Here is a 27,834-nt window from a genome sequence, read left to right as displayed (position 1 = left end):
TTCTAGTAAATATCTTTTAATTTTGTAATTACAATTTTTGGCAAGTATTCTAAGAAAACAATTACAAATATGGGAAACAGTATTAGTACAAACACTTTACCTTAAATGTTACTTAGTTTTAAAAAATGGGTATATCCTATCAATTAGGGCAGTAGTTACATAAAGCCCCATTTGATGTAATATTATGCAGTCATTAAATACATATATATACCACAGCAGTAAGAAGGTAAATCCCTTAATACATTAAGTGAAAAAGGAAGTATAATAGAATATACCATATACATAGAACTATTTTCAACAAGTTTTAAGTTTTATAGGAAAATATCCTGGATTGTAAATGATGCTTTTACATATTTTAATCACTTTGTATAGTGTTATGTAATATGAATAATAAAAGTTAAAAAAAGAAGGAATGAGAAATAAATGGCCTTTATAGATTAGGCAGAAAAATGTCAAACCCAATGCCTTTTGGTTATTTCAGTTATATGTGCGAAGACTGCATAAGTTTCCTTTTAGCTCCATGCTTGAGTGATGAAGACTAATCCTGCTGAAGGTCACCTTGGAAAAGGCACTATTAGCACAGAAAGAAAGCGAGAATCATTTGCATTAACAGAAAGAATTTGAAAATGAACCAAGTCTCATATAACAACTACTGTTCACACCTCTCTTTCCTGCATTTTCCATAGTTCTCTTTCATTTATGCTTTGGTCAAATTCACATTTTCAGATAATTCAGTTCATTTTACTGCTTAAAATTATAATACATTAAGATAGATTACTGAAGTTACATTTTTACACTAGAAATTAATTTCATAGATGATTAGTATTGAACAATGTTTAAGATATATAGTTTATAAAATATACCACAATACCTAAATAATACCAAACCTAGTATAGTAAAACTTTATAATATTGATTTAGCTTGCTATCTAAAAATTGTGGTTCATTTGAACTTTTTTGTGCAAGGGCCTTTATTAACCCATTCTTATTATTGCACATTGAAAAAAATCCAAGTGACCATTCCTCTATTTTTACCTATATCTACTCCTTATAGAAGAAGGATCTTATGAGAATTATAGTTTTGCATATATCCAAGGCACAGTTACTTTCACCAGTTGTGATATTTTTGTGGTGTTATAAAATAGTCCCTCAAAGTAGATATCTACATTAATAAAAGCAAAATCAAGGGGTACATTTGACTATAGAATTCACTATGGCAGGCTGGGGTATAGCTTAGTGACCTAGCGCTTGCCTAGCATGCATGAGGCCCTGGGTTTGATCCCCAGGATTGCACAAAAAAGAGAAGAGCAACAAATAAAAAACTCCAAACAAACAAACAAAAACAAAAATAAAATCCCAAATCACTATGGCAATACTTATGATCATCATTACTTCCAAAAAAAAAAAAAGAAAAAAAGCATCTCATTCCTTTTACCTCTTCTTCAGACATAGCCAGCAAAGTCTTCACCAGTGGCCACCACTGTGCTTTTACTTTCACTTAACTCAACCCTTGAATCAGAGAAGGAAGTTGCATGCACCTTTCCTGGATTTTGCAAGACATTGCATCAGGCATGTTGCCTACAATCAAGATGTTTCTTAGTGTGAAACCACAAAGATCATATCCCCATTGTTTCTGACAAAGAAGCATCAGGGACCTACACTGATTTATCACCAACCTGAGATAAAAATGGCTTCTCTTCCAACCTATCAGTTTCTCAAAGTCAGGCAACATTTCCTTCTGTGCTGATAAACTTCAGGCCATGGTGAGCGACAAATCATCCTTAACTGTACCCATTGTTCTTCTGTAAACATTCAATACTATATATAGTTCAGAAGTCCTGGTAAATTCAACTTTGCTTTAAATATCTGATTTTCCTTTCAGTGCTGATTTTGAGTATTTTGAGTTCCTTTCCCAGCCCTGGCGGATCCGAGTAAGAGTCTTGTCTATGCATGGCACGATGAGTATAAACTTCATAACCAGCACAGTGCAAGGAATGACGAGTGCTAAAATATAGGCTGAAGGAAGATACCATCTTAGACTTGAAGGGTTGAGGAATCTCTTCCCGCCATACACCAGGGTATGGGCTGTGCACAAGATCAGGGTCAAAAATCCCAGTTTGGACTATAAGCAAGAAACAAAAATATGTGCATTAACATTACTTATACCTTAAAGTGAAACCCTCCAACAAATATTTGAAACTTGTAATATTTAGGACACTCTGTTAAGTGCAGAAAAAAGCACTAATCCTCCTTCAGGAAGGTAAATTTTTCATTAAAAAAAAAAAGACTTGCTTATAAATGACATGTTTGTTAGCTTACCTTTAACCTGGCTTGGTGAAAAAGTTTCTCAGGGTGAACTCTTCTGAATTTGAATAAATAATGTACCTTGCCTTGGTCCCCAGCAGTAAAACTCTTATCTGTCATCTTTTTTAGAGGTTAGAGATGAGTATGACCTCAAGAAGCTCCACACTAGTATATAGTACTGACCAAAAGTAGATGTTGGGAAGTTATAATGGAAAAAGAGCAATCAGCAAACTTCACTTTGTTTGTTGGGGGTTCTAAATTCTAAAGCACAGAGGGTTTTTTGGTCTTAATATCTTGAATAAAGGTGTTGTCATGAGAAAATTTTGGCTGCATTTCTGTCCCTGAGAGAAATTGTAGAACCTGATATTCCAATCTAATTTTAATTACTAATCATCTATTTTATTATACTAGTTCACAATAAGTAGACATCAGAATCATCTGGAGAGCTTGTTAAAACAAATTGCTGGGCCCTACATCTAGAGCTTCTGATTCAGTCGTCTGGTTGTGGCCTGGGGCAATGCGTGTCTAACAAGTTCCCAGGTGATGCTGTTGTGTGGGTTCAGGTGCCATACTTTGAGGATCACTGGTCTCTAGGAATATTTACTGTCTTTAATGAGGAGTCTGGTGGTTGAAATGTGAAAAAAAAAATTTCCAGTTTACAGACCAGGAATAAGTCTAGAGTGATAATATCTGTCAAATCTTGAAGGTTTTAAACTTTTATTACAATATCTATCTTTCCTTATCAATATATCCATATTGTAAGGATCATATTCAGAAGCTCAGTTTTTTTAGGTTTCTCTTCCTCTTTTACCTAGCCTATCTACACACAGAGCTTAATAGTTATTGGGGCTTTTCACTCTATATAATCTTAGCTGTGGCTCTAGGAGTAGTCAGGAATCTTCGCCAGGTATCCCCGTAAAAAAAAACAAACCATTATGAGATCGGTCTGTATCTGAGTTTAGTGTCTTCTAATGTGAATTGTTAATGAGATTGCTAGAGAAGCCAGTGGAGCAAAATGAAAAATTAGGCATGCTATGAGATAAAAATGAGAATATTTGTAAAGCCACATTCATTTTTCAGTATAAATAATTTTAAATCTTGAAGTCCTTACCTGGACAAATCGGAACTCTCTCCAGTTGACCGTATTGCTAACTGATGGCAAGGAAGTGATTCCCAAAAGCACAAACAGAAAAAATCCGAGGATTCCCAAAGACACATAAGAATCACTGAGCCATGCTGAAGAGGTACTAAATGGATTATCTTTCTTGGCCATGACCTAAGAAAAATTATAAGCAGTTTTTGAAAAATTACATACTTTTACAAGCTGCCCACATTTTTAAGGGGACAGATATCTGCCTGGGTTATTTGCTCAAAGCAAATTGTGTCTACCTTCTTTACCACAGAAGGTTTGCTTGGCTTTTTGTTAACCAAGCAAAACTTGATGTTCTCAAATGATTACATGACAATTTTATTATGTATGTTGATAATTCACACACACAAGTCTGGGTTTTCATGTTGATTATGTCACAATATAGCATCGAATCAGGCTTTTGTTGTGTGACTCTTTCTCAAGAGACTTCCAAGTGTTTGTTAGAGACATAATGTAGAGAAATCCAAAGAAGTATCATGGAGGTTATTGAGTATTAACATTGAGACAGTAGTAAGATATATCAAAACCATTTATTTCTAAACTAGAACTGACAGCACTTTTCTGAGAATGCTTTAAGACTCTTTGAGCTGATTCTAAGTCTTTTGATGATATATAAGATAGTATTTGACATTTTCTCAGAATTGTTTAGTTTTCTAGTTATTGAGGACAATTTTGTACAAGTAATACATTAAGGGATTTATAAGCACTCTTTTGGGAAATTGTTTGCATTGCTGTAGCTTGTGTTTGAGCAGCCTCTTAATTTACAAGACAGTTGGGTTTGACTTCCAAAAAGAAGTAGCATGCATAAAAATAGAAGTTTGAAAACACATGGGTTCACACTTATTGACTCCACCACAAAGGAATTCAAGTATGTGACCTTATGTTTCCTGAGTCCCAAATCTGCCAGTGTGTCAGTGTCCCAAGGAGCTCTGGGATTACAGATCTGGATCCAACTGAGCCTGGGAATCTAAGCTTTTATTCTCAATAGTTGTATGAGATCTTCACTGGATTCATTAAAAAACAAAACCAAACATGATGTTTCTAATTCTTGTTACTTTAAGAAATAAAGATGTTTAGAAGAGTAATTTTTTATAATTATGAAATGGAATACAATTTGATTTAAGGAGTAGGGGAATACAAATAAATAGAGATTTACCTGAGTAATGGTTATGTTTCTTATCCTCCATCGTACGTAATATCGAATAGGAATCACAAGTGTGTAGATGACATGAAGGAATGCAAATCCTAGAGCTACCAAGCCAAGTTGCTTTCTGCAAAGCATCCAATGGTCAAGCCATCCTGGGAATCGGCGGTATTTTGTACCTCGGTACACTTGCAGAATGGCAGCAATAACACCAGGAAGGTAAACCAAAGCAAGCAGGGTAAGTGCTGTTATTGGAAAGACTCGATTCGGAATGGAAATAGCCAGGCGAAATGTACTATCTTCCTTTTCATAAACATAAGGGTAGATTACTTCTCTTATAACACAGTAGAAAAAGAAGAAGACACACAGTGCAGCAGACAAATAGAAGGGCACCCTCCACATTGGAAACAGTTGCAGGGGATAGTTTTCAATTTCATTGGCTGCTGTGAGAGAGCCTTGATCCAATGGAGTAAGACCAAGAGTACGAGCAATATCGACCACTCTTTGCTTGGCTCTGCTGTTGTTTCCACAGACAAACACCTAGGTTAAAAAGAATTCTGTATTTATTCTTAATTTAGTAATTATTTTGAAAGTCTATGCATAAGCACCATGTAAAATAATGATTTACAGTAGTGAACTGTTTTCAAATAAAGATGTAGAGTTAACATATCTAACAAGATAATGTTTTAAACTTGCACTTGTGCGCTGAGTAGCTAAGAACCAGGGTTTTTAGCTGAAGGCAATTTGATGTAAGATGTGGTTCTCTACAGTCTGAGTAGTTTGACATTTCTTCTAAATTTGCTGATGCCACATCACTCCTCAGTGCACAGACAGAACCATCTTTGTACAAGGTAATTGGAGGGGAAAAAGACATCCAATAAAATGTATTAATTTTTAGTACTGATAACAGGTCTCTAGGTTCTGATGATATTGGGTTTCACCAAACTAAAACTTGAAGGTGTAGACAGTGGGAAGTGAATCACAAGAATTGACAACTCTACTTGATCAAACCAAAGACACTTAGTCTTGCACATATTAGAAAAAGAAAATATCTGACATTGTATTTTGGAATTGTACTTTTTGATCTTTCAGTTAAGTGTATATTTAAAGATTCACTTTCAGTTGGGCATGCTGCTGCATAATTCTAACACCAACACCTGGGAGACTGAGGCAGGAGGACTGAAAATCCAAGCCATCCAGGGCTACACGGTGAAACCCTCTTTCAACCACTCCCCTCAAAAAAAATTTGAAAATTCACTTTTTACATTCTGAGTACATTCTAATTCATTTCATCTTACCTGCCGATTTGCATCCATTATTCCTGATTGGAGAGCCCAGGCGGAGATGGTGTTAAATGCTTTTACCACATGTGCTCCTGGCACCAACTGAGCAAGGTACTCTGCATTTGATTCGGGATACTGATTGATTTTGAGGTTGTTGCTGACATCTACCAATATTTTCCCATTGAGGACCTCAATTAGTTCTGTGAGAAAATCATAATGCTCTCTGTGGACTGTTAGAATTATGATGTCTGATTTCTGGGCTGCTTCTGAATAGCTCAAGACCTCTGCACTGCTGGGCAGCAGGCTGGACATTTCGGGGTTTCTACTTCCAAAAACAACAGAATAACCACATTGAAGTATTTTAAATCCTAATGATCTTCCAAAATCCCCTGTTCCAAAAATACAGACAGTCTCTTGTTTTTCTGAAGAATTCATGGTAAGAGGAAGTGCATCTGCACAAGTTTTCTCCATTACTGAAAAAAATAAAACAATAACACAAAACCCAGTAAAATATGATGCTCTGCACATGAGAAAATTAGTGACACATCCTGGAACTAATGTAGTTAACTGATGTTTTAACCCTTTAATTATCTTGCGTATATTTCCTCCCAAGTTAGGCAAGAGTAAAAATTGTCATATACGTTTTCATTTATATCATTTATATTTTACATTGAATCACTGGTAAAACAAACAAACAAACAAACAAACAAAACTCTGGGCACAGGGAGGCAATGAATAACCAAGACACTTACTAGTAGATATTTCAAACCATGGACCTATATTGCATTGCCATTACATTCCTTGAACACTTGGTTCCAAAACTTCTCAGAGAAAAAGCTGACAAAGAATGTGTTATTAAAGAAATTATAGACTCATCCACTTATGCTTATTGATATGAAAATTCTAAATAAGACTTTAGCAAACAGAATCCAGCAGCTTTTTCAGAGAAATTGCCCAGCAATTATATAGGGGTTATCCTAGGAATGAAAAGATTTCATAAATTCAATATTAGAAGATCTATGAATACAACTTACCATATTGGAAAATTTACAGTCATATTTATATGTGCCAGATAGACATATGTTAAAATTCAGCATTTACTCTTCACAGTAAAAAGAACAGGTAGATATTTCCTAACATACAAAAGAATCTATCTCAAGTATCCAGTATCATGCTTAACAGAGAATTACTAGAAACATTTCTAATAAAATCATAAACCAGTCAAACATATCTTCTATGACTACTTCAGTAATTTTTCTTCTAGAAGTTCTAGCTAACACAACTAGACCAGAGAAAGAAATCAGAGGTATAGAAATTCAAAAGGGGTTGCAGGTTGCAGATGATCAAATTGTAGACTTAGGAACCAAATTAAAACCAATATTCCTATGTATTCCCAGAACAAACCAGTTGCTCTACCTATAGCTGCAACAAAATAGAGAAAGCATGTAGCTAAAAAATGCAAGATCTATATGAAGAATATTTTTAAATGGTCTTAACAATTAGAGAAGACTTACATAAATGGAAATGCACAGCATGTTCTTGGATGGGAAAGCCAAGTCTCACAGAGATGTCAATTTTCCCTAAATTAATCTCTAAGTCCTGAAAATTGTGATAACTAATGGAAGGCTAGTCCTATTTTTTTATTATTTTATTATTCATATGTGCATACAGGCTTGGGTTATTTCTCCCCCCTGCCCCCACTCCCTCCCTTACCGCCCACTCCACCCCCTTCCTCTCCCTCCACCCCCTCAATACCTAGCAGAAACTATTTTGCCCTTATTTCTAATTTTGTTGTAGAGAGAGTATAAGCAATAATAGGAAGGAACAAGGTTTTTTGCTGGTTGAGATAAGGATAGCTATACAGGGAGTTGACTCACATTAATTTCCTGTATGTGTGTGTTGCCTTCTAGGTTAATTCTTTTTGATCTAACCTTTTCTCTAGTTCCTGGTCCCCTTCTCCTATTGGCCTCAGTTGCTTTTAAGGTATCTGCTTTAGTTTCTCTGCGTTAAGGACAACAAATGCTAGCTAATTTTTTAGGTGTCTTACCTATCCTCACCCCTCCCTTGTGTGCTCTCGATTTTATCATGTGCTCAAAGTCCAATCCCCTTGTTGTGTTTGCCCTTGATCTAATGTCCACATATGAGGGAGAACATACGATATTTGGTCTTTTGGGCCAGGCTAACCTCACTCAGAATGATGTTCTCCAATTCCATCCATTTACCAGCGAATGATAACATTTCGTTCTTCTTCGTGGCTGCATAAAATTCCATTGTGTATAGATACCACATTTTCTTAATCCATTCGTCAGTCGTGGGACATCTTGGCTGTTTGCATATCTTGGCTATTGTGAATAGTGCCGCAATAAACATGGGTGTGCAGGTGCCTCTGGAGTAACCTGTGTCACAGTCTTTTGTGTATATCCCCAAGAGTGGTATTGCTGGATCAAATGGTAGATCAATGTTTAGCTTTTTAAGTAGGCTAGTCCTATTAGATGCTAAAAATTTTACAAACCTAAAAAAATGCAGTACTGTCAAAGGAACAGAAAAATTTCAATGAAACAGAGTACAAAAATCAAAAATATCTGGAGCTGTGGCTCAAATGGTAGCAGGCCTGTCTTGCAAACATAAAACCCTGAGTTCAAATCCCACTACCACCAAAAAACAAGCAAAAATCAAAAATATATCCAAACCAGTATATCTAAACCCATCTGATATAGATGGCAAATCAAATCAATGGGAAAAAGATAGATTTTTTTCATTAGCTAATATAGGGATGATCACTTGGGAGAAAAACCTGAATCTACTCCTCATACTTCACTCCAAGGTACAAACAATAATATATTAAAGTTTTTTTAATGGTACTATGATACATCTAGAGGCCACAATGGAAAATTCCTTTATAATCTTAGAGGGGAAAGGCCCTATTCCACCATTATTAAACTATTTAAGAGTAGATAAACAAGAATGATTATGTAACAATAAGTAATTTCTGCAAAGCGAAAAATACCTGTAATCAAAGTCAGAACATAATCAACAAACATGGACAATATTTTCAATGACACAAATCAAAGAAACCTGCTGTCCATTAGAAAACTGTACAAAACAATTGCTAGTTAAAACTAAACTGAGATACTGTTATGAAGCATTGACTTTTCGAAGGTTTATGAAATTGAAGTGAAAGCCACAGAGTTCTATGATCTAATACATTAATTTAGGTCACTTACTTGTGTTTTTGAAGAGCATCATTTTTTTCTTCTTTCAGTATTGAATTTTTCTTTTTTCAAATTTTCCCTTTTTATTACTACATATTACTTGTACAATGTAAGGGTTTCATTGAGATATTTCTTTTCATGTTTGTAATATTTGTTTTTATTTCATATATTTAATCCAATAATGTATTGGATTCTTAACATTTTTCTCTACATTTAGTTGTAGCTTTCAGTTAATCTTTTTTTCAGGGGAGGGGGGGTCTCTGTTTTTCAATGATTTATCTTCAGTGCTGAGAAGATCACTGTCTGGCACATTCTGGGAACTTGATAAATATTTGTTGAACAACATTACAAGGATGGAATGTAGGAGTTAGAAGTAGCAGTGTTGACTCTGTGTTTCAGACAGTGTGAGATAAAGAAGAGAAGCTAAATGATTACAGAGCAACCAACAGGAGAGAAAGGGAGAGAGAAAGAAGTAGGGGAGGGTATTGTAAAGACATTCCTTCTTTCATTTAAATGGATTAAAAATAAAACTCAGTGGCCTGCGGGCACAGGTGGCTCAAGCCTGTAATCTTAGCTACATGGGAAGCTGAGACTAGGAGGATTGTTGGTGGAAGCCAGCTTGGGCAAATTGTTTGTGAGATCTCATCTCCAAATAACCAGGGCAAAAATGGACTGAAGTTGTGGTTCAGGTAGTAGAGTTTCTGCTTTGTAAGCAAGAGCCCTGAATTCAAACTCCAGTCCCAGCAAAAAAACCCCAAAACAACAATTAAAAACTCAGTGAATCTGATGTGGAATTTTCAACCCAAATCAATCCTTACATTATAGATTTTATGCAGACCATAGAGCACATAGGAAGCTTGCACCTTTTTCCTGGAGTTCCAGAAATTTGCCCTTTCTATTTTAGTTTATGGAAACAAAACAAAGCAAAACCCTATAATCTTACCTGAGCTTACCTGACGTTGCATACTTATATCACAAGCAGACCATTCAGGTCTTTATAGGTAGGCCGAAGTCATGGGATAAAGGGACAAGAAATACAGGACTTTCCTGTGCTTTTACAGAAACTCTGAATGACCTAATTAAACACCGCCATCAAATCATTTTCTAGACTAGCTGGTGATATCCTGAACGACTGACAGACAAGTCCATATCCACACTTGGGAAAGCACCTACGATTATCAGGGCTCTTCATGTGAAGTTCTTGGCAGCATCTACAAATGTAGACTAGTTTAGAAGAATAAATTATCCAGTCTTGGCTAGTCACGAATCAGTTAACAACTATTTTCGTAACTCAAATCCTCAAACTGCTGTTTGTGTGTCAGAAATGTCTGACTGCATATATCCTAATTTTTTCTCCATTATTTTATCTTAATATATATTTTTTCTCTCTTACACTGGATGAACATTTGCAAGCAAATACAGACTTGGTGAAGTTGCCAGGGTGCTTTAACGAGCTGAATTATCTCTTATTGAAATATTCTCATTGGATCACCTTAATCTTTACAGAGTGATTTAGACTACTTTGACTAATTGGTCACTACATTAATTCATTCTAACTTGCCAGAAGTATTTTTTTTTAAATGACTACATGGTACTATTTTTTGCTCTACCTCTTATTAGCAATGTAACCCTGGGCAAGTTACTCAGACTGTTTGTGCCTCAATTTCATCATTTTAAGATGAGAGATAATGTGGATTAGATGAATTCAAGTAGCTCAAAATAGTTCTTGAACTAGAGTAAATGCTCACTTTATCTGGCTATCTTCAATAGATTATTTAATCTAGTAACGAATCATTTATCTAAATAACATAATCTGTTAATCTAATCACTATAACATTTATAGAAAGTCTACAAATTGAGGGCTTATTTTGCTGAGATAATTGTGATTATTATAAATATACAAAAATTATTTGAACTAGAGTTCAGTGATTCTAAGGAAAATCCTATTCTCCCCACTTTTTTTTAGATAAAACCCTACATGAAACAGCCTTAGAGATTATGAATTTATCAAGATGCAGATGTTTAAAAAACTCAACTATGATTTCTCTTATTTATAATGTTTTCATATTTTACTTCAATATTCCCTCTTAAAAATGCAGCTTAGAAGTCCAAAGCAATATTCTTGGGCCATTACTCCGACCATTAAAATTTATTTTCACTCTCAAAACCTCAAAGACATCAATGAGCAAATTGAAGATGCAAAAATAGTAAAGGATATTAAAGTATCACTGGTTGACCTAATAGAAATACAGTAATATTATTCATTGGGCAGTTAGTTACTTCTTATGCAAGTTATAGAAACTCTAAGGTTGATGACTTTTTTGGCCACAACATAAAATCCATTTTAAATCCTCTCAGTTCTGTTTCAGGTCTTTGGGCAGTAACTGAGCTATGCTCAGCTCCTATTACCTAACAGAAACTCAGTTTTAGGCCCCGCATCTTATACCTCTTGGTTATCCTGGGGCTTCTCTGAGATCTATGCCTGTTTAGCATTCAGACATGTACAACCCATGGGCCACCATAGAACAATGGAGAGCAGGATTCCATGGATAAATGCTTCCTCTTTCTTCTGGCACATAGTTCTTAAGCCTTTTCACATAGTCCCAATAGAACAGAATATTCCCAATAGTCATCTGTAGCTGTGGCCAACTTAACTTCCTCTTGGGTTTTTTCTCATGTTCCCTGGTCATGCTCTCTTCCCCTTACTTCCTGTTCCCTTGAATCACTTATCTAATAAATTATCAGCACGTAAGCCTTTGTCAAGGCTCTGCTTGCAAGATAACCTAGGATAATACAATATTTTTGGATGATTTTTCTAATAAAAATATTATCAGAACTAAAGTTACCAAAATTGGGATAATGAAATAGATAACATGTAAAAATTAAAAGTTAGCAATTCTTTGGAAGAATTTAATTCTGAACTTTTAGAAAAATTTCTAATAATAGGAGTTCACAGAAATGGAATGTAAGCATTTTCTCAACCACAAGATAGATCAAGTTGAGTGTATATTTTATAGTACAACAAGTACTATATAAAGAAGGTTGTTACACCCATGCTAGACACAGTTGTAACTCAAAATAGCTGTGTGTAAACACGGATTCATGGAGGTAGTAAGGTTACTTGTTTAAAGAGTTAAAAAATGGTTTCCTAGTCCCATTATATCCTTAGACTTATGACAGAAGAAAAAGAGAATAAGAAAGGTGGTAACCAGGAAGAAGATTTATTAAAGGAAATATTAAAAGGTTAAATAGTTAAAATAAAACAGTGTTGTTCTCTCTTTCCTTCAGGCCCCATGGGTTCTCACAAATCTCAGTTATGTAACAGGACAAACAACAGGAATATCTTTCGGCTTGGAAAACCTCTTGAACCTGTTTAACTTCCTATGGTAGCATCAACAAGAGAGGCTTCTTGACTGGACAGCCAAGGTAGGTTAAGTGATCCCACAGGAATATGTATACAGCTTAGGGATTAGCACCCAGTGACGCAGAGGCAAAGATGACAAAAGTGAGTTCAAAGGTGATGGAGGTAGCTGAAAAGTGTGTGTGTGTGTGTGTGTGTGTGTGTGTGTGTGTGTGATACAAGGGGGGGCCAGAGGTGGATCAAGAAGAATCTTCTCCATCACTTTCCTCTGTCTCTGCATATCCCACCCCAAGTCCTGTGAACCTGAGGCAGCATGAGACGTTCTCACCTCGGTGTCCCAAGAGGACGCAGTGCTTGTGAATGGTACCTCTAACTCCCAGAGGTCAGGTCAGACAGACCCAAGACACTTCCAGATTTTGAGGATTTTAGCATATTAAAAACATGGAAATATTCAAATAGGTTTTACAAAACTGTACATTTAAATGCTTATAGTTAGCAAATCAGTGTTTTTAAAAACAACCAAAATTTTTATTTGAAATAATTATAGAGTCACAGGAAGCTGTAAAGATCATACAGGGGGATTTGTCCTCTCTTCACCCAGTTTCTTTCAATGGCTACATTTACACAAGTATTGTAGTACAAAACCCAGTGTACCAACTGCCATTGTCATTATTCTGATGTTGTTAGTGTCTTGACATTGGCATGTTATGCCTGCTTATTTCTGTCATTTTATCTCATGGGTAGACTCGCATACTCACCTCCCTAAGCAGGATAGACTATTTCACACCACGACTTCTCTCTCATGCTACTCCCTCACAGTCACACTCATTCCCTCCCACTCTCCACTGTCTACCCAAATCCCTGAAAAATCATTAATCTGCTCGCTTTTTTATCATTTTTAGAATGTTACATAAATGAAATCACATAGTGTGTAGGCCTTTTGAGATTGGCATATATATATTAACTCTTGATGACGCCCTTGTGATTCATCCAGTTTTTAAAAACTTTATTGCTAAGTAGTATTCCACAGTATAGATGTACTACAGTTTGTTTAACTCTTTTTTTTCTTTTTAATTTGGTGTTGGGGATTTAACTCAGGGCCTTGCCATGCTTTACCATTGAGTTTCACCTTGGACTGGTTTAAGTCTTCATCTAATGTAGGACGACATTGCAGTTGTTTCCAGTTGGGTCATTACAAATAAAGCTGTTATGAACATTCATGTTAAGTTTTTGCATAAAAATAAGTTTCCATTTGTCTGAGGTAAAGGTGCAGCAGTGCAATTGCTGAGTTATAGCCAGGCCTTGTGGTTCTATGCTGTCTTTGAACCCATGATCTTCTAACCTTTACTTGCTGAGCGCTGGTATACACCACTATGCCTGCCCCCCTCACTGTGGTTTTAATTTGTATTTTTAATGGCTAAGTGATGTTGAATATCTTTTTATGTATTTGACAACTGCATGTTGTCTTTGGTGACACATCTGTTTACGTTTTTTTCCCCATTTTCTACTTGGAGTGTATTGTTTTTACTGTTGACTTTTGGCCATTATTTACATGTTTTAGATATAAATCCTTTGTAAGATATGTGATTTGCAAATATATTCTCCCAGTGTATGTAGCTTTTTTTCATGTCTTAACAAGGTCTAACACAGAAAAAGTTTTTAAATTTGATGATGTTCCAATCTATCAATTCTTTTCTTTTATGGAATATTCTTTTGTTCTAAAAATCTTTATGAAGTACTGGGTCCTAAATAACTTTTTTTTTCTAAAAGTTTAAATTTTACACTTTTGTCCATAATCCCTTTTTAATCTTTGTACACAATATAAAGTTTAGGTCAAGTTTCATTTGTTTGCCTATAAACCTTAGCTAACTGCTCCCCTACCATTTTGTTGAAAATATTGTTTTTATGTTATTGAATTTCTTTTGCATTTTTGTCAAAAATCAATTGCTCATGTAGTGTGGGTCAGTTTCAGGGTTCTCTATTCTGTTCCATTGATCTATCTAGCTGTCCCTCTGCCACGCAATGTTGATGGCTGTAGCCATACAGTAAGTCTTAAAATTGGGTAAAGTGGTTCTTCCTCCTATGTTCTTTTTTAAAACTTTGTAGCTATACTAGTTCCTTTTCCTTTCCATATAAGTTTTAGAATAATCTTGTATATACACACAACAATTATTTCAAATGCTTATAAAAATCAGTGCTTTAAAATATTCCAAATATACAACACAAATTAATTTATTTTTAGGAGATAAATATATACTGTGCTAAAATATTAATTCACACAAAAGCATAATAGCAGTGTGTAGCTATCTAATAAATGGACACGCTTAAAGTTATATGATGGGCTATCTCTTAGAGGATAAGTTAAAATAAAAGTTTGAAGTCCTTTGTATATCAGCATCTGGGGGCCAACTGTGCCTTGGGATATGAACCCTACTCCCCAGTTCCATTGGTATGAAGTAGAAGGATCAGTTACCCAACCATCACTCTTCTTGTACTTGGAAAATGGGACATTTGTTTTCCCCAAATATTTTAAAGAATGAAGAGGACGCTGGTAAATGGATGGAATTGGAGAACATCATTCTGAGTGAGGTTAGCCTGGCCCAAAAGACCAAAAATCGTATGTTCTCCCTCATATGTGGACATTAGATCAAGGGCAAACACAAGGGGATTGGACTATGAGCACATGATAAAAGCGAGAGCACACAAGGGAGGGGTGAGGATAGGTAAGACACCTAAAAAACTAGCTAGCATTTGTTGCCCTTAATGCAGAGAAACTAAAGCAGATACCTTAAAGCAACTGAGGCCAATAGGAAAAGGGGACCAGGAACTAGAGAAAAGGTGAGATCAAAAAGAATTAACCTAGAAGGTAACAGCCACGCACAGGAAATCAATGTGAGTCAATGCCCTGTATAGCTATCCTTATCTCAACCAGCAAAACCCCTTGTTCCTTCCTATTATTCCTTATACTCTCTCTACAACAAAATTAGAGATAAGGGCAAAATAGTTTCTGCTGGGTATTGAGGGGGGGAGAGGGAGGGGGTGGAGTGGGTGGTAAGGGAGGGGGTGGGGGCAGGGGGGAGAAATGAACCAAGCCTTGTATGCACATATGAATAAAAAAAAAAAATAAAAAAAAAAAATAAAGAATGAAGAGGAGACTATATAAATACTATGTCTTAATAACATTTGTAGAAAGAAATTGTTCCCTTCTCTGACACAGATAATCCTGAAAGGAAATATTATCTTCAGTGAACTCTTATTTCTTTACATCTGAAAAATCCACATAAAATTCAAATGAAGATAAATTCCATTATATAAAGATTCAACATTAGTTACTTATCCATATTACTAGGAGTCTTACTTGTTTCTGAGCTCAGCCAAGTTTACATATTTGCAAAAATGCCAAAACATTGTTTCATATGGATGGGTTTGGAGGTAATGACAATGAACTATAAAGATAAAATTATCATCAGCATAACATACAATTTTTGATAACAGAAAGTAGTATGCTGGGATCTATCATAAGATGAGAAGGCAAGGAAGAACCCGTTACCAGGGTTGGTTTGGAGGGTATGGAAGGAGAAGAGACAGGTAATCGGACATCTGTCTTCTCAGCACACTTGCCTGTATTTCTTCAGCCGTTAAGACAACTTCTTAGAAACACTGAGGCTTGTGAAAATGCAAAAACTTCTGCAAAGCATTACTCTACAAAACAGTGGTTCTCAACCCTGGTGTACATTCAAATCAGACAGCTTGTACAAAAGATATTAATGACCAAACTCCAGGAGAAGTGAATCTACCCTGAATTCGTCTAGGATAGCCTGGGCATTGTTTTTTCTTTAAAGCTCTGCCAGGTGATTCTAATATAAACCCAAGCTTGAGAACCATTGCCTTAAACCTTTTATCAGGTTTTTTGTTGTTTTTGTTAGCTTTCCCATAATGGTTTGCTACTGTGGTTCTCCTTCCTGGTCAAACATTACAATCAGCTGGGGAGCTGCTAAAACACTAGGGAACTACTTCCTGAGTTTCTTAATCAATTGATCTAAGTTAGAGCCCAGGCATTAGAACCTAAAAAGCTAAATCAAAACTAAGAAACTTCAGGGATTCTAAAGACCACTATGGTTGAGAACTACTGGAAATGAAAAAGTTAAGGATATCTTTTTTGAAGAGGGATGATGGGGAGGGGAAACACAGAGGGAGACAGAGTATTGAGGAAGTTGTAATGGATTGCAGCAACATTTCATCTCCTTTACAACTTTTTTCCTATAAGTAATGTTTGGTTAAGAAGCTAGAATTCCTATCTTTGTGGCAAACCAGACACAAAATGAGTGCTTGAGTATGCAAACTTTCAAAGGGACAGAATCAAGGCATGTCAGACTCAAGACGTAGTGTCAGACTACAGGTAGCTTTGCTCTATAACTATCTCTAGAAAATCTTGAAGAGTTGTCTTATAAGAGTTGTCTTATAAACTTGTATTTCATAACATATCACAAATCTACCATACTCCTTAATAGCATCTCTCATGTAGTAAAGCACAATATCTTATCAATCATTTGGATGAAACCACTATCATTTGGATGAAGCCCGCTGCCTCTTAAGCCATTTGAGAACTCAACTTTGGCTTCTGAAATGATTGTCCTCTCAAACATCTGAATTCCTCCTGGACACACACACACTGGTAACATACAGATCCACTGATCTGGTTTAGCACCTTTCAGAAAGGTGGAAGGCATGCAACACCTTCAAACTTTATAAGATGGAGCAAGAGTTTTCATCTTATTGCCTACAAACAGGATTTTATTTTGACTGTTTATTATTCCCTCTGAATTTCAACCCTGTATGAAAGATCTTGATGGGATAACATATTTATGATGAACTGAAACTTATCAGTCATATGTTCCCTTTTATCGCAAGGCAAATGGACAAGAGGGAGTTCTGCAACTTTGTCAGCTTCTTGACTCTCAGAATTTGTTTTAATATAACCTAGGGACAATTGGAGGGCAAAACTGTTTTAAAAGATGTAAAGTTCTTACACTAATACATGAACCCTTCCAATTATTCACTGAGCTATTTTAGTATTTAATGAGATCGAAGCTCTTTAGGGAAAACAAACTCATATTTACACACATATTCTTGAACTGAATATGCAGTAATATTGCTCTAGTAAAAAGCAGAAGGCTGACTTAAAAAGATTACTGATGAAAGCTTATTAAACAATTAATGTGACCATTATCAATGTATTTCCCAGACTTTTTGGATGGTTCAATATTTATTTATAAGTTAATTGAAAAGATAAATATGCATTTTCAATTTTAACTGTAGTTAATGTGCAATATAGCTCTGTTTGCAAGAGTAATTTCTTCCTGATAATATTTATGCATAATTTTCAAAGTTTTTCTTTTTAGTATACACATTAACACACCCCATCACCAAATTTTTATTGATTGCTTTGTGTATGTCATGCACAGTTTGACATGCTGAGAATGAAGAGGTGAAGAATGCAGATATCCTGTAGAGTTAAAAGTGTTTTTAACTCTTTAAAAATTAACGAGCCAGAATTTGTGTTCTTTAAAAACTGTGTGTTATTTGTACATGAAAGCAATGCTAGGAATCTTTCTGTATAGCTATCCTTAACTCAACTAGCAAAAACACCTTGTCTTTCTTATTATGCTTATGTCTTCTTTTCAACAAAATTAGAGATAAGGGCAGAACAGGTTCTGCCTGGAAGCGAGGTGGGGAGGGAGAAAGAGGGTGGGGGGAAGGGGGGAGAAATGACCCAATGTACTCACCTGTGAATAAATGAATAATAAAAAATTAAAAAAAACTGTGTTGATTATTGTAAGAAAGTTGCACAATGTACACATAAATAATAAATAAGATGATTTCGGATGGTAGTAAGTGCTCTGAGGAATAGAGATCAGGGTTGTGGAATAAAAACGCTATGAGAAAGAGGGACAGTCAGATTTTGAGAGCTAAACAACATAAATGTTTCCGAGGAGGAAGCAGTCAAGTGAGGGCTGCCAGATTTAGCAAATAAAAATGCATGGTACCTGATTAAATTTGAATTACACTGAAATAATGAAAAATTCTTAATGCCAGTATGCACCTTACAATATTTGGGACACACTTATATTAAACCACTTGTAATATGAAATTCCAGTTTGACTGGGCATTGTGCATTTTTAACTGGTAACCTTAATCAGACTGAGACCTGGAGGTTGAGAAAGATTTCCAGGCGAGGACTTTTCAGGCAGAAGGGAAAGCAAGTGTGTAAATATTAACTAACTGTGGTAGTAAAGAGCCACACTTATAAAAAGTCTCAATTTAAAATAGTTTAATTTGGCTGGGTGTTGGCGCATCATGCCTGTAATCCTAACTACTTAGGAGGCTGAGATCTGGAGGACTGAGGTTCAAGGTGAGCCTGGGCAAAATGTTTGCAAGATCTCATCTCCAAAAAGTAACCAGAACAAAATGGACTGGAGGTGTGGCTTCAGTGGTAGAGCACTTACTTCGCAAGTGTGAAGCCATGGGGACAAACACCAGTCCTACACGTATATATACACACATATATATGTATATATACACGTATATATATACATATATATGATAAAATAGTTTAATCTTAGCAAGTTCTAGGCCACCCTGTGGTACATAGCAAGACCCTGTCTCAAAGCACCAAAAATTTAATTGGCAATCAGATTAGCAAAGAAGCTACTATTGGAATTTCATAACAATTTCCTAATTGCCCACATGAAATGAAAGATTAGTAGGTCTCTGTAACCAAGTGATAACTGGAGAATGTGGCACAGGGACAGGGTTGGCTGGAAAGGAACTTCAAATGTGCATAGTAGTGTCTATTTTAAACTGAATGCCAAGCATAACTAAGGCAAACCTCCTGAAGTTAAAGTGTATTTCATTGGAAATTTTAATTCTAATTACACCAAACTTTAATTCTAAGCACACACACACACACACACACACACACACACACACACATTCTTTTACTCAGAAGGAAGAGAGAAAGTTGAGTCAGAGATTTAAAGCTTGACCAAACTAATTTTTAAACGCTGCATCTAATTTCTCAGTTATGTGTATGTCTCACAAATTCGAGCTGTTGCCCTTCCTTTACTGCCATGTCACTTTTAAGAAAAATTAGAGCAACTCCATAAAAGAATAGATCACGATTTTGTGACTCCCACAATCAGTGCTGGTAACTAAGTAATAGCCACAGACTAACAGAAATCTATCATTTAAAGTGCTTCATGTAAGTAAACAACTGCAGGCTGGCTGCTGGAAAGCAGATTACTTCAACTAATTTTTTAAGGGGGCTTAACCTTTGAGGGAAGTTATTGTTTTTCAGTTAATTTTCATTTTGATAACCAGTGAAGTTAAAATCAGGCATTTTTATTAGCTTACAATAATAATGTAAGCTAATTCCACAGTTGTGTAGTATGTAATTTGAACACATTCTACCCTGCTGTATTATATTCCCTTAACTCCCTCTCCACTGCTTCCCCTTAACAAATGGCATTTGATGGGGTTCATTATGTTATTTTCATGTATATATATAAACTACTTTGGTGCTCTTCATCCCACATTACCCTCTTGTTTCCCCCAACTCCTTTGCTGATGCCCCCAAATATTTTGTGAAAAAATGTTATTTATTTCATAGCAAACTAATTAATTGATGATTAGTATTTATGCCAGCCAATAGAATGACATACACAAAATAGTTATCTTATTCAATTTGAGCAAGCCACAAGATCATAACTTAAAGTATTTCCATGTGAATTGCTAGCAACTAGCGGGGCTGTAACTATAGTGATTCAACATTTCACTACCACCCAGTGAATTATGAGGGCAGAGAAGTAATGGAGGTCTATTATCTATCCTAATTGTACTTTACAGAAAAATTATTTCTAATTCAAGTTCTTTGTTGATATTTCTAGTTCAGCTAAGAATCTCATTAGTACATGCTGCCACATTTATATCTCAGCAGCATCTGTCAGGAGAAATTAAGAGAGTTTTATGATTTCCTGACCAAGAATTTCATCATGCAGGTTCATTATCTGCTGTGTAGGCCAGTTAGTTCATTTAATTAAAGCCTGGGGCACATGAGGACAAGGTCAGGGATTCAATCCTGTGTGGAGTAATTTACCTTGACCTTTGTTTGCATTTTAAATCTGGAACAATTTACAAATTACTGGGTTCACCAATGATTTGACTTCAAGACCAGGACCAGTGTATAACCACTGTCAGAAAAACCACTCTACCTCACTGATTTGGTGGCATTTGGCTTGCACACATTGCATGAGCATTTGCTTAATTTGATGACCTGCAACAATCCACTTAATATTTAGTGTCAATTAGCGGGTTATGCTTTTCTAGGTTTACTGTAGTCATTGTAGGCACTAAGGAAGTGATCTCATTTTTGAATAAACTTTGTCCAATAAAATGTCCTATGAATAATCACTTGCCTTCACATTAAGGCCACTAGGAATTACCTAAATATTGGTAACTACCATATCAGTTTGGGATAGAACAGTTTTGCTATGGATCTGATCCTACCCCTCCACTCTCAACCCTGCTGGTAGGGAACTCATTTCAGATTCAAAGCATCTCCTTATCATATTTAAAAAATTCCTGGGTGTTTCTCAGACTCTTTCATCTTCTTTTGAGTATCTTGTCTTTCCACTTCTAATCTGGCTCTCTGAGGAAAGGACTCCAATACTGCTGTTTGCTGACACCCATCAGATGGGGGTCTGCATGGTCAGCCTTGCAGTTGCTTCATTTTCTACCCCAGGAGGGAAAATGCTCTTTAACTCCTCCCCTGTCCTTTTGCTATTCTCTCATACACAATCACGAGAGCCGGGCTTGTTGATAAAGATATTTAATGAAACAGCTTCTTCTTAATTGCTAGGCTTTTAATTTCAGCTCTCTTTAGTGGTACAGCTAGTGCTAACTTGCCAGCTGGGAGTTGAAATCAGTCATGGTGCAAGCTTTTATCCCATGGACATCACCAAATGCTGCAAATCAAGACTCTTCCACCCCCTTCCTTAGAAGGGCATAGCTCTGGCTCTTTCTCTACCACTCATCTCTTGTCTCCAAGCATGTAGCATGTGCTCACAGAGATGGAAAAATAACTGGCTGACAGGATGATACTGCTTTTCTCATCCTGACTACACCTTAGGCCTAAATCTCTTTTTCTTAGGGGCCTCCCTTCTCCAAAGGTTTCTAGGTCCTTTATGAAAACAGAATCCTTGTGGTTTCCCCTAGCCCAACAAAAGTTGTAGACCCTCTGTACCTCACATACACAGGCTCCACAATTCTGGCTATAAACCTGATACATTCAGACTCTTGTTTTGCTCAGGGAAATACATGTGGGGATTGCTTTGTGTACCACCATTTCCAAGCAAATACCTCACAGTTTCTCAGACATGACTCAAAAATAGGGTAAGGACAGTTTAAGATCTCAATCTAGGAAAAGTGAGCAACTGGGCACACCTTTATTATTAACTGCAATGAACCATTTACCAACCTAATTGCGTTTTCTCAATCTTCTCCCATTTCCCATACCGCCTGTGTCAGGGAATTGAATACAATGGAGAAAAGAACTCACCTTTATACTTTGGTACCAGAGAAGAAATAACTACAAAAATGTAATAGTGTGTGTGCAAAAATGCTTTGATATATTTGAGTTCTTTTGAACTGTTCAGTAGGCTTCATATTTTATGCTGACTTTCAGGTATTAAAAAAGAACTAAAATGTTTTACTTAAGTTAAACTAGTTAAAACCTTTAAAAATTCAATATTCAAATCTTCATGAGCTAGGTTAAATGTCTTAATCATATTATGCTGCTCTTTAAAATGAATTACTCTTTAAATGAATTAGAATCCAAAGTATTACAGCTGTAAATGTTTTATGAAAACTTACCCATTATAGCAATGTAACAGGGTTAACAAAAATTAGGGTAAATGAAGCAGCAAGGATTCTATAGTTTCTTCTACTTAAAAAATAATTATAATTCCAACTTTTTATATGGACTGCAATCTCATATTTCTCCTCAAATGGTAGGTAGTTAAAATCTGGCTTTGCCATTGTACTTTGACCCTGTTCACCGAAGCAGTGCAGATAGCATCAGTACTTATCTACTATGTCAGTAATGTTCAAAATCAGTGTTATCAATGATGATTTGGTAAGATTTCATGTTTTCAACAGAGCTTTATCGAACAGCCTCTCTGTGTCAGCCACTGTATTGTAAAACAGAGACTGAGTGAGTGGTAAGTCACATAGTTACTGCTGTCAATGAGTTCTGGTCTTAGGGACAATGTAGCCCATGGACAAACTATTGCAATACACTGTGTGAGAACCAGAGCAGAGGACTGTGCGGAGGCCTGAAGCCCAGAGGAGGGACACTAATCAGGTAGGAAACCAAACAAGAAAGTTTGCCAAGGCCTGTGTAAAACTGCTTTAGCTACCGTTTAACTTGGACTCAAAGTCAAGCTCAGTTTCCACACTCTGTCAAAAGAGCAGTCTGCATGTAAGACACAAAATCAGGGTTGAATATTAATTGTCCCCTTTTTTCCCACAGTCCACAGTGCTAGTGCTACTGGCACACTAGAGACCTGCTGGGAGCTCCAGCTCTGTAATCAGTGTACTTTTGTCTTTAATATTGGATGCTGAAGCCAAAGAGACTATCTAGTTTGTGTTCTACTAATAAATGCTCTTACAGGTGTGATGTATAGGTATATTATTACCTCTTATCTTTTTTATTCAGAATTATAGTTCCTAATTTTTCAAAATTACTCTTGGAGCACATTTTCTTTCCTTTTAGGATGAAAAATGAACTTTACTTTATCCTAGTATTAGGACTGATCATATAATCTGCATTTAAAAGAACTTATCTCTCAAAAATAATTTTTTGGAATATGTGACCATCAATGTTCAGCATGGAAAGAGCACTGACATACGGCTGAATAAAGTCTTTGAACATGTGGAGAAGAAGTCAGCTTAGGAAGTCAGTATCCTGTCTACTTAATTAGAGTGGAAACTAAACTGCATTCTTTTTGCAATGAAATATTTCTGAAAGTTTATCTTTAAACAGCTGAGCAGTCTTTATTCTTTATTCCTTAATAATTTTGAAAGAACAAATTGTTTATATATATAGACCAAGTATGTTTTCTTATCATACATTGTTTTAAGCATTAATTATCTGTTAGTTATTTGCTTAGTTTTATTGCTTGCAGAACTGATTTCTTCTTAACAAAAGAACAAGCATTTAATTCAAATCATTTTTTTACCTGATTTATTTATTTTCCCTTTATTGTTGTGATGGGTGGGAGTACATTGTGGCATTTACACAGGGTCTTACAATGTATCAAATATATCATACATGACCACCTCCGCAACCATTCTTATTCCCCCTACTTCTCCAAATCCTGGAGTAGTTTCAACAGGTATCATTTTTGCATTTACTTACATGCATACACGTTTTTTAGCACCACATTCACCCTTCTAAGTCCCTTTCCCCAGCACCTCCCCACTCCCACAAGTGCCAGTCCTTTCCCCTGGGCAAGGCTTGTTCTGCCTTCCTGTTCTCTGATTTTATAGAAGAAGAGAAGATAAAATGAAAGACATGATATTTTAGCTTGTTTGAGATAAAGGTAGCTACACAGGGAGTTTCCTTGTGATATTTCCATATATGTATGTATTATGACCCCAATTGGTTTATCTTCTCTAATTTTCTTCATTCTACCTTAGTTTCTTATGGTAGTTTCAGTCGGTTTAAGATTTCTATACTCATTCTTATATAAAGAGTATATACAACCCTGAACGTGCCTGATCTCATCTGATCTCAGAATTCAAATCATTTTGTAAATGATCTAAAAGTCATTTAAAAAATTTTGAGTAGGTTTAACATACCATATAGAACTGCTTGGAAAATCTTCCATAAAGTAATGAGCCATTCTCTTTGGGTGTGTAAAGAACAGAGTCAAACAGGTAACTTCAGAGATCCTGTCTCTGTAAACCTATTTCTATTATTACATAGTCTAAAGTTAAAAAAACAAAAACAAAAACAAAAGCAAAAACAAAGCTCTCCCAGAAAAGTACATTGTGCATAGCTTATGTTCCTTTTCTATAGTAGAAATTATGGCAGAGGTAGCTATAGATATTTAACAAGTGACACCCTCAGAGGACATCCCAGAGGACTTTTGTGTTGTTACTGCTATTCTTTATTGTTTTTGTTTTATCAGCCTTAAGATTTCCCAAGAGAATTATTTTTAAATAGCAGTTGATAGAAATTATCTAACTCAATTATGAAGAGAAGTAAACAGACCCCAAAATATGTTTCTGTGTCTGCAGAATCAGCTACTTAGACTTTGAAAAGAGGATTTATATGCTTTAAAAAACAGGTATTAATGATATAGGATGATTTAGGGGCAGTCCTTTCAAGATGAGGAAAAGCAGAATGATTCTTCAACTTTAAAATTCTATGACAAACGAACCTATTTCTTTTGAAGTTGTTTACAACACAGGGCAAGGCCTAGGGTTTCGGCTTACTTACAGGCTTATAAAAATCTATGTGGTGCTTCCAGAACACAGTTAGCAAGCTTAAGCAAGGCAGATATCTGGAAATCATTCTCAAGTTAGAGGTCAGGCCTTGTATCTGCTGGTTTCTGAACCTCCAGTTGGTATGTGAACTTCAGCAAAACCATAAATGTTGCCAAATGGAGAAAATGCTATGACCCAATTTCTCTGTGCACTTGTACCATTTACTTTACAACCTTGAAGTCTGATAATAGAGAGTGCTTCATCCTGTTTTCTAGGCTGGCACTGTTTGCCATGCAGGTAGAATACATGCAGATAGAATTTCATACTGTGCTAAATCACAGCATTCTGAAAAACCCAGGGCCTTGCAAAAGGCTGTATCTCAGAAAAGTTACTGCTTCAAATAAATGTGCCATTTTATAAAATTACACCTACTGTACCAGAAAAAAAATGTTCTTTCATGTGAGTGACATTTATATGACTGCCATTTATAGAGAATAGGACATTCTCACATAGCAAGGCTGAAGAATGGTTTTGAAAGCCCAGAGCATTGTCTGAATGATAAATGTGGTAAAACTTTAAAATGCTCCTGTGGGAAGGGAGACTCCTTCCACAGCTGGGTAGTTTCCTTACAAAAATGAAACCTGCATTATTATGAAAAGTAATTATGAGTTACACCTGTAGCGTTAGCAAGACTTGCAACATATTCCAAACCTGCAGCATCTTAAATTACGTGGTTTTTCATCTTGTTAGAGTTGGGCTTTGAGGATGATCTTGACCAATATCCTTTCATTTTACATATGTGGAAACTGAGGCTGAGATATTGAGGTTCAAGTTAGAACTAGGAATAGAATTTCCTATCCCTTTCCCCATGCTCCATACTTGCATTCCAGGACACCAGTCATCTTTTAAAGAAAGCACTTGAACAACCACTCTGGAAAAAAATTTGGAGGCTACTTAAAAAGCCAGGCATTGATTTACTATTTGATCCAGCAATACCTCTTTTGGGTATATCCCCAAGAGTGGTTACTCTTGGGGATATACCCAAAAGACTGTGACACAGGTTACTCCAGACACACCTGCACACCCATGTTTATTGCGGCACTATTCACAATAGCCAAGATATGGAAACAACCAAGATGCCCCACGACTGATGAGTGGATTAAGAAAATGTGGTATCTATACACAATGGAATTTTATGCAGCCATGAAGAAAAACGAAATGTTATCATTCGCTGGTAAATGGATGGAATTGGAGAACATCATTCTGAGTGAGGTTAGCCTGGCCCAAAAGACCAAAAATCGTATGTTCTCCCTCATATGTGGACATTAGATCAAGGGCAAACACAACAAGGGGATTGGACTTTGAGCACATGATAAAATCGAGAGCACACAAGGGAGGGGTGAGGATAGGTAAGACACCTAAAAAATTTGCTAGCATTTGTTGTCCTTAACGCAGAGAAACTAAAGCAGATACCTTAAAAGCAACTGAGGCCAATAGGAGAAGGGAACCAGGAACTAGAGAAAAGGTTAGATCAAAAAGAATTAACCTAGAAGGCAACACACATATACAGGAAATTAATGTGAGTCAACTCCCTGTATAGCTATCCTTATCTCAACCAGCAAAAACTCTTGTTCCTTCCTATTATTGCTTATACTCTCTCTACAACAAAATTAGAAATAAGGGCAAAATAGTTTCTGCTGGGTATTGAGGGGGTTGGGGGGAGAGGGAGGGGGCGGAGTGGGTGGTAAGGGAGGGGGTGGGGGCAGGGGGGAGAAATGACCCAAGCCTTGTATACACATATGAATAATAAAATAAATAAATAAATAAATAATAAAGAAAGCACTTGAGCAGTTTCTTATCACTAAGAGGAAAAAACAAAACAAAACAATCAAAAACAAAAAACCAACCAAACCAAACCAATCTTTCATTTAAATCTGAACAGAGAACCAAGGCTTTACTTTCTCTTCATAATATTTCTTTGGAAAAGCAATTACTAAACTACTTAAGTAAATTTAAATTAAGAAATCAAGATCAAGGATGAAAGAGGTTGCAGATCTCAGGATTTCCTGGTCAAGAAGCAGCTCTAGATGTGAGTGTGGAGATCGTCAGTCCCCATTGTGATGGGCGCCACAGATATGCACCAAGTAGGATAGAAGAATGCAGCTCCCTAATCTTCCTACCCTGCACTCCTATGTGTTGAAATGATGAGCAATAAACCTTCAGGAATCTAGAAGTTTGCTGAACTGATCGCACCGCAGCATTGGATGACACTGCCCGCACAGTGCGAGTTGGCTAAGGAGTGGAGTCCCGGAAACGCGGGCTTAAGTGGGCTGAGACAGATCAGGGACCAGGGCAGCAGAGCGAAAGGCGCAGGGCAGTAGCCAGCAACGTGACCCACCTGCGGGACAGGGAGAGGCACTTCGGGTCCAGCGCAGCTGCAAATTGCGGTTTCCACTGAGCGCTGCGGCTGTGGCTCTCCGGGTATAAGAAGCCGCAGAGAGGAGGGAGGGCCCGCTAGATTTCGCAACAGAAGAGGTGAAGAAAGGTTTCCAGGAAGAGTTTACACTGCCCGGGAATCCTGCGCAGCTGGAACGACCAGAACTTCCTGTGCTGCAGACGCTGCTCTTATCCTGGGCCAGCGGGACTTAGAAGTGTTTTTCCCCAACCCTCGGGACCTGTGCATCCTAGGCTGATTGCCGCTTGGAAAGGCAGAGGAACGCTCATTTCCTGAAGGACCCAAGAGATCACTTGCAGAAGCTGAGAAAATGCCACCTGGCCTAGACTTGTAGGCGTTTCTCTCGTTTCCACCTTGTCTGTTCAGAGTAAAAGGCG

General features: G+C 36.5%; 1 protein-coding gene across 1 annotated transcript; it reads right to left on the bottom strand.

The window, feature by feature from the left end:
• Positions 1–27,556, bottom strand: Steap4 (STEAP4 metalloreductase). The gene is made up of 5 exons (XM_074064807.1): positions 27,401–27,556; positions 5,896–6,353; positions 4,610–5,137; positions 3,415–3,579; positions 1–2,121 (listed from the first exon to the last, which is right to left on the bottom strand). The coding sequence occupies exons 2-5, from the start codon at positions 6,349–6,351 to the stop codon at positions 1,858–1,860; spliced, it is 1,413 nt and encodes a 470-aa protein (XP_073920908.1). The 5' UTR covers positions 6,352–6,353; positions 27,401–27,556; the 3' UTR covers positions 1–1,857.
• Between the last annotated feature and the right edge of the window lie 278 nt (positions 27,557–27,834).

Source organism: Castor canadensis, chromosome 2 (assembly GCF_047511655.1).
Source record: "Castor canadensis chromosome 2, mCasCan1.hap1v2, whole genome shotgun sequence".
NCBI lineage: Eukaryota > Metazoa > Chordata > Mammalia > Rodentia > Castoridae > Castor > Castor canadensis.
The sequence above is the reverse complement of the archived record's forward strand: the minus strand, read 5'-3'. Positions and strand labels throughout refer to the sequence as shown.